The following is a 7,225-nucleotide window of genomic DNA, read 5'->3' as shown; positions in this document are numbered from 1 at the left end:
GCTGCACGCCGCCGTCCTGTTGGAAGCTAGGAGCCGGAGAGAACGCGTCTCTGCCCTCCACCTCCCCAGATTTAAAGTCAGGTCTAAGCGGGACATCACGGGCGCCGGTTTCAGTGAGGTCGGGACCGCCGGGAAGCGGGCGCCGAGCGGCTCAGCCCTGCGGCCGGTCCCCGCTTCTCCCAGCCCCCAAGATGTGCTTCAAGGGGAGAGTGACCCGGGAAAGGGACAGGGACCGGTCCCTGGGCTCCCCCGGAACGTTCTGCCGGCTTGAAGCATCCGGCATCTGGCCTGGCATCAGGTGCCAGTTGCAGCCGCCCAATGGATGTTGACACTTCCCTGAGAACCAGCGGGCAGCACCCACACGGCCCCTAAGAGCGCTGGAGAGGAGACCACGCTTTCTACCGAGAAAAGCTGAAAAAAAGTCAGGAATACTAAACTTCCTGTGGTTTTCAGCCCCCTTTCATCCTTCCCTGCTAGATCCCACTGCAGTCACAACTGCCAAAGCGTGCGCAGGCTACCTGTGCTTTCCCCTCTGTCCTTCCGCTAAGGATGTTTTTCCCAGTTAGGGGCGAAGGGACAGCGAGGCAATAGCTCAGCGTTGGGCCACGGAGGCAGGACAGACAGGACACCCCTTTAGGCCAGGCTTGAGAAGGTGGTGGCTCGACAGAGCGGTCAGGACTGCGGTGAGGGACCAAGCCGCAAAGGATTCATAGCCAGAGGGAACTGGTTATCACCTCTGATGGTGGGCAACCCTTGGAATAACTGTGAACCCCCACTTAAAGTTACCTGGGAGCTGCTTGTCCTCTCACCCAGACGTGGGAGGGAAGGGAGAAGCCTCGGTCTATCCACATGCCAAAAGCGGCAATGAAGGAACATTCCTAGTTTGGAGCATAGAAGGAGCAAATCTTCACAGTTTGTGAAACCCGAACTGCAGCACAGGAAAGGTGTGTAAAGAGGTGTGTTTCTCAAGCCTATGGCTCATGGGAGTCAGAGGCAGGACTTTGATGCTGTATAAGAATTAGGATCAGACCTAGCTGGTTTAAAATGCCTTTAAATGACATTATTTGGTGAGGGAACCAATTGGAAAATGAAGAAGGGAGACGCAAGTTAGCACACCCTGTGCCTTGTAAACAAGCGATGCATGGCCTCCCTTGCTGCCTTTGTGAAGATACTTTAAAAAGAGACAATAAACCACATTCAAACCCGAACATGGCCCAGATCAGTATCTGGTGCTGGTAGGCAGAGCTGCTCCAGCAGCCTTTCACCTGAGGAAGCAACACAAAGCCTCTCATGAGGCTTTCAGGGACTGATAGAGAAGCAGGTTACTTGCCAGACGCTGTGTAGGTAAAATTGCCTACAACTCAGTGAAAACCTGGCTCTGGTGTTCTTGCTTTGAGGTATAACTCAACAGATTTCCCTGGCCACGAACAGAGGCTGTTAGCAAACTCACCCTCCTGTGCTACCAATGCTCCTGGAGAGGGTTCTCCTGTGTCAAAACCTGCAACTCGCCTGGTGTTTAGTGCAGTATTATTAAACGAAGTAAAAATTTTATGAGCTATTTAATATCATTAGACATCAGAGATCTCATCTCTGCATCACTGTGAAACATCTATTGTCTCGATCAAAATTGTAATAGTTAAGTTTTACATCTTGTGTGTTCCAGTCCTACATGACTAACGACGTAGCTAGTAAAAAATTAACAGCAATGAACTCTCGTTTAGGCCTTTTTATTCGGAGAGCATGCTAAGCGCAGCAAGAGCTTAAGCAAGCACAGTATTGACAGAATGCAGCCTGGAGAATTGAAACTCCACGTATGGGCAACAAATTTATTGAAGGAACCCCAGTCATTACATAAAGCTGAGATCTGTAAGTTGATACTGCACCGCTCACCCTGTCAAACTTCAAGCCAGAAGAAATACAATCTACACCAACCAAAAAAAAGGTGGAAGTTAGTGTGGCAGTTGTTTCAAAGGCCCTCAATAAAAAACAAACAAAACAAACCTCTGCCCCTCCCCCCTCCCGAATAAAAACACCACTGAAACCAAACCAAACCCCAGCCAAACAAAACCAGACTGAGATGCAAGAATTCAGACCTGTTTCAGTTGTGAAAAGTAAAATGATCTCATATATAGCATTGGATGAATTCACCATCTGCTCACTGCCTCTGCAGCTGAGATCTGAGGGTACGAGAGAGATGGGAAATCAAGTAATTATGGATAACTACACCAACTTTCTTGCCATAATGTTGGAAGTTACCAGCCTGGAGCTGGGAGGAGGCTGTAGGTGACAATTTACATCGCCCGACCATTCCAAGTGAAAAGCCACTACTTGGCCTGAAATGCTCCACCTGCTGTCTCTGCTTGAGGATGAGGTGTAGAATCATAGAATCGTAGAATAGTTTGGGTTGGAAGGGACCTTAAAGATCATCTAGTTCCAACCCCCCTGCCATGGGCAGGGACACCTTCCTCTAGACCAGGTTGCTCAAAGCCTCATCCAGCCTGGCCTTGAACACTCCCAGGGATGGGGCATCCACAGCTTCTCTGGGCAACCTGTTCCAGTGCCTCACCACCCTCTCTGTGAAGAACTTCTTCCTGATATCTAATCTAAACCTCCCCGCTTTCAATTCAAACCCATTACCCCTTGTCCTGTCACTACAGGCCCTTGTAAAAAGTCCCCCCCAGCTTCCTTGTAGCCCCTTCAGGTACTGGAAGCCTGCAATAAGGTCTCCCCGGAGCCTCCTCTTCTCCAGGCTGAACAAGCCCAACTCTCTCAGCCGGTCCCCATAGCAGAGGTGCTCCAGCCCTCTGAGCATCTTTATGGCGTCCTCTGGACTCGCTCCAACCGTATGAAGTTTATACCCAGGACCTTCAGCATTTTGTAACTTTAGGCTCTTCTCTCCATTCAAGTTGCATGACATGTAAAGTCAAACTATCCACAATGAAGAGCAAGCCCATAAGCAGTATTCCTGCCCAAAGGACTAGAAAGTAGCATAAAAACCCCACCCTCAACCCCACAAACATTTTCCTTTATTCTAGTTTGACTTCAGGCATGATACCAGTTGTATTCACGTTTCCGACAACCTGTGTATCAGAAGCATACTGGAGTACAAGATGAATCCCATAAATGCACCCTTTCCAACCCACAATGAAACAAAACCCCAAAACGATGGCCTTAACCCTCATTTACTGCGTATTTGCGACTGCTTTGCAATACAAGGATGTTTTAAGCAAGTATTCCAGGTGTATTTGAGAAGCCCTTGTCTCTTCTTTCAAAGGGTTAAATCAAGGCAGCATTTTTTGACTTATTAGTAAAACTAGTCAAATCAAGTAGCAGCTCACGTCCAGATGGTTTTGACAGCTCCCTAATTTCTGAAAAATATGTTAAAATTGCATGCCGATGTTTTTCTGTGAAGATTACAATTCAGGTGGTATACTGAAAGCAGTCTATGAAGGCGTGATGGTCACTCTGCCTGCCCTCAGGAAAAGGGTCCCTGGATGTACAGCTTGAATAACGGTTTTTGGGTAAAGCCGTTTCTCCAAAACACGGAAGTCCTGGTTTAGGATGAACGCAGCGACTGCAGGAACGCGTGCGCGCGCTGCAACGTGAAACGTGGTTCTCGTTCAAACCGCTTCCAGGGCTTAACTTACAGAACATGAGCCAGTTGACTAGAATTTTCCAAGTGGCTATCCCTCTTTTCAAAAGGGATGAAAGGCAGCGTATGGATTTTTCATATCATCGGTATCGATGAGGCGAGGATGTCTGTTTGTAAGAAACACCATCAGAGCCCTATACAGAAAAGAAAAACCTGCATCTTACAATTAAATATGCCCTTAAAAAAACCCCTTAAAACACAATAATGCAAAGAAACCAATTTTGTTCTGCTGCTTAATTAGGTCTCCTGCCTGTAGTAGGCCATCGCATTATGTTGACCTATGCAATACTTCATGGAAGAGTCACCTCTGGAGAGGCCGAAAGCCATTTCCATCAACAGTATCGACGCTGACACTGGAATGGCAATACGTCTAACGAGGAGGAGGAAGGGAGCTTTGATCTGTGCGTGTGCGTGAATAAGCTCAAGTTTATGCTTTGCAAGACTTAGATATTTTCCAAATTACGCAAAAAAGTTTCCCCCACTCTCTTTTTGCTAATTCAATATCCGGGGCGACATCAAGGATTACAGTGCTTATGACATGTTTTATTCAATTCACATAGAAAAGCATGCAGTATTAATGTAAAATGGTACAGTATTAATGTAAAATGTTCAGTGCACATTAGGTAAACAAGTCATTAGCATACAAACCCATTTTTATGGTCTACACCGGCATACTAAACACATTCAGCGTTAAGAATGCTTTTTTGGAAACTAAATTAAAAATTGTGCTTAAATTCAAAAAATACAAGCCATCTTCGCAGTGTTAAAGTGGAGATGTTTTCTAACTGAGGTGCTGGAACCCTGAACAGAAAGAGGCTGCTACCTTACACCCACTTAAAACAAAGAGTTTCTGTACAGTACCGTGCTACGAAACAGTCCAAGCAGCAACATTTCCTCCGAGAGGCAAGTTTTATGGCAAAACTGACATTGTTTTATAGCAATTTCATGAATTCATAGGATATATAGCCAGCAGCTGCCTTACACACACCAAACGTAATCTTTAGGAATGGGAAATGTAACCTTTAAAACAAATTCTTACAGAAATGACTGATTTGGCAAGCCACTTCAAACTGCCCTGTTCAAGGCAGCCGTTAGCTGCACTCACAACTGGAAGGTCACGTAACCCGAAAACTTAAAAAAACCCCCAAAAAACCCCACCCCAAAAACCCCAAACCCCCAAGTAAACAAAATGCCCAGTCAAAGAAGAGAATCTGGAACGGTTCTTCCTTAGAAAAGAGCTTGTAATGGGCGAGGGTGCGTTCAATTTTCACATAGTCTAAAAAAGACAGAGATCAGATGGCATGGAAGTCATTAAAAATTAAGTTCACCTGTAAATATTAAACATTTGCAGGCTGACGGCTTTGAGTCATGTTCGATTTCCGAGCAGAGTCAGTTTTTGGTGGTTTTCGACGGACTAGCACTGGAAAGGCTGCTCTGAATTTTCCTCTTGGTCGACTGACCGACATTTTTATTCTTCTTTTCAGCTACGAAGGAAGACACCCAAGGAGGATTGATCTGATTGTGCGGGTCAGATGACGTCTTTAAAAAGCAGGAACCGAACTTTTGTTCCTCAAACAACCTTTGTGAGTTACTGAATAACAAACTCTGCGAAAAGTCTCTTTGAAATAAACAGTTTGGGGGTTTGCTATCGCTACCCACTACATTTTGGCCTGTAAACAGGGGAAAGTGGTCATTCATATTTAGCTCGGATGGGGACAGGATGGAAAACATCGCAGGTTTCCAGCCAGTTCTGTCAGCGGCTAGCTCGCTTGTCTCTGGACACTTCATACTCTGTTCCTCATTCATCTCTTCCAGTTTCTTCTCAGGGTCATTCAGAAGCTTAGGGCACCCTGTTGGCTTGGAAGAGTTATCAAGATCGGAGGACTTGAAATTATAGCACGGGCTCTTGCTGTTGTCCGATTCGGACATCATCGAGTCCAACTCGGAAATTTTGTCGAGGTAGGCAGCATCCATAGATGCCTCACTGGAGGTTCTTGTGCGATTCATTTCAGAAGAGCAGAGAGTATGTAACCTTTTGGGTAAGCAAACGTTTGTTTTATCACTGGACTTTGCTGACGTCTCATCTGACTGACCAGCTACTGAATTTTGCTCCGATTCACCAAAATCTAAGTTCTCAGCAAAATTTGTTGGGCAGGTCCCCCAAAACCCTGGTTTTCCTGTAGTAAAACAGTTTAGTTTCTTTTCGCTATTACAGCTACTTGTGCTGTGTTCTGAAGAATCTTTGCTGCAGTCATCTGAAGCGTCACAAAACTCCTCAAATTTCAGTTTTCTCAGGAATGCTGATGGTTTCCTCACAGTTTCTTTTCCGTCAGGCGTGTTCAACTGAAGGCGACTGAGAGATAGAAAAGGAGTGCACGGCGGTGGAAGATCATAAAGTTCTTCATCCTTATATGGGGTACATTCCTCAATTTTATTCCACTGCTCTTCTAAGCATGCATCCATACTTGTAGTATTTTCATCCAGGAGAACCCCGCGACAGCCTGCAAACAGTTCTTTCTTTGGGGCACACTGGGTATTTGAGCCATTTGAATCATCTTGACTAGAAGAGCTTAAACAAGACCCACCACTTGTCAGCTGCTCAAGACTGTCAGGACTTTGATTGGTAGTCAAAGCTTTTTTCTCCTCAACCTGCGTTTTCAAACACGTCGTATCTTCACCGCTCTCAGCTCCTTTAGCATCTGTGGAAAACGCTCCCTCACTAACAGCACTCGCTGTCTGGGCTCCTTCGCCTGCGTTTTTCAGCTGTAAAAGCTGACACTCCATTTCTTCTATGTATTTATCGCTTCTTTCCAGTGCCTTTTTTAGGCGGTTCATTTCACGTTCACTTTGTTCTACTTTGGACTGGAGAGCAGCTACTGTAAACCTACCAAACCTGCAAGAAGTGAAAAAGAAAGAAAATAGTAAGATGGAAAAAAAAATGCTCTCGTGGTGCTTTGCGTGCTCTTCTCAAGACAGAGCGAAGCTATTAAACACTGTTAATTTGAAAACAAAAGTCAGAACTTTTCTCTGTTAGTTATGAAAAAAAAATCACATATAATGTACAGGTGAAGGTGAATACCTGAAAAGTCAAAATTAAACTATTAGTGGTGGTAAGGCAATAACAAGCAGATTACCCTTCCAGGGGCTGGTTCTATCAATTCAACTCAAATATGCATGAAGAATTATCCCCTAAAACAATGGCAAAGATTTATGATAACATTTGAACAGTGGTCCACATCTTGAAATATTTACGTTCAATCATTTTCCTACAGTACAGCAGTGTTTTACAATACATTTCTTACACAATGTCACCTTGTCAGATGCCAACACGAAATTCAGAAACTGCAATAATCCTTTGAGGTGGTTTAAATACTTACGAAGTCCATTTCAATTACGTTCCTGTTAGATACCCAGCTTTTCCTAGGCCATTGTGTAGGTGGTACTTTCACTTCAGAGCTGCTTGGGGTTTGTTTTTTTGAGCTTTACAACCTCAACTGTCTAATTTCCTCCTTAACTCCAATACAAAACACCTGCCACTCGTGGTTTGTGAAAGTTGCGCGTTTGTGGGGCTTC

At 45.1% G+C, this 7,225-nt stretch overlaps 1 protein-coding gene across 1 annotated transcript; it reads right to left on the bottom strand.

Annotated features, from left to right (window-relative positions):
* Positions 1 to 5,041: 5,041 nt before the first annotated feature.
* RNF219 (ring finger protein 219) lies at positions 5,042 to 6,545 on the bottom strand (the record flags this gene model as incomplete). The annotated part of the gene is made up of 1 exon (XM_010155136.1): positions 5,042 to 6,545. A coding segment is annotated over one exon (1,504 nt), but the record flags the coding sequence as incomplete, so codon positions are not given.
* Between the last annotated feature and the right edge of the window lie 680 nt (positions 6,546 to 7,225).

Source organism: Eurypyga helias, unplaced genomic scaffold (assembly GCF_000690775.1).
Source record: "Eurypyga helias isolate BGI_N326 unplaced genomic scaffold, ASM69077v1 Scaffold52277, whole genome shotgun sequence".
NCBI lineage: Eukaryota > Metazoa > Chordata > Aves > Eurypygiformes > Eurypygidae > Eurypyga > Eurypyga helias.
The sequence above is the reverse complement of the archived record's forward strand: the minus strand, read 5'-3'. Positions and strand labels throughout refer to the sequence as shown.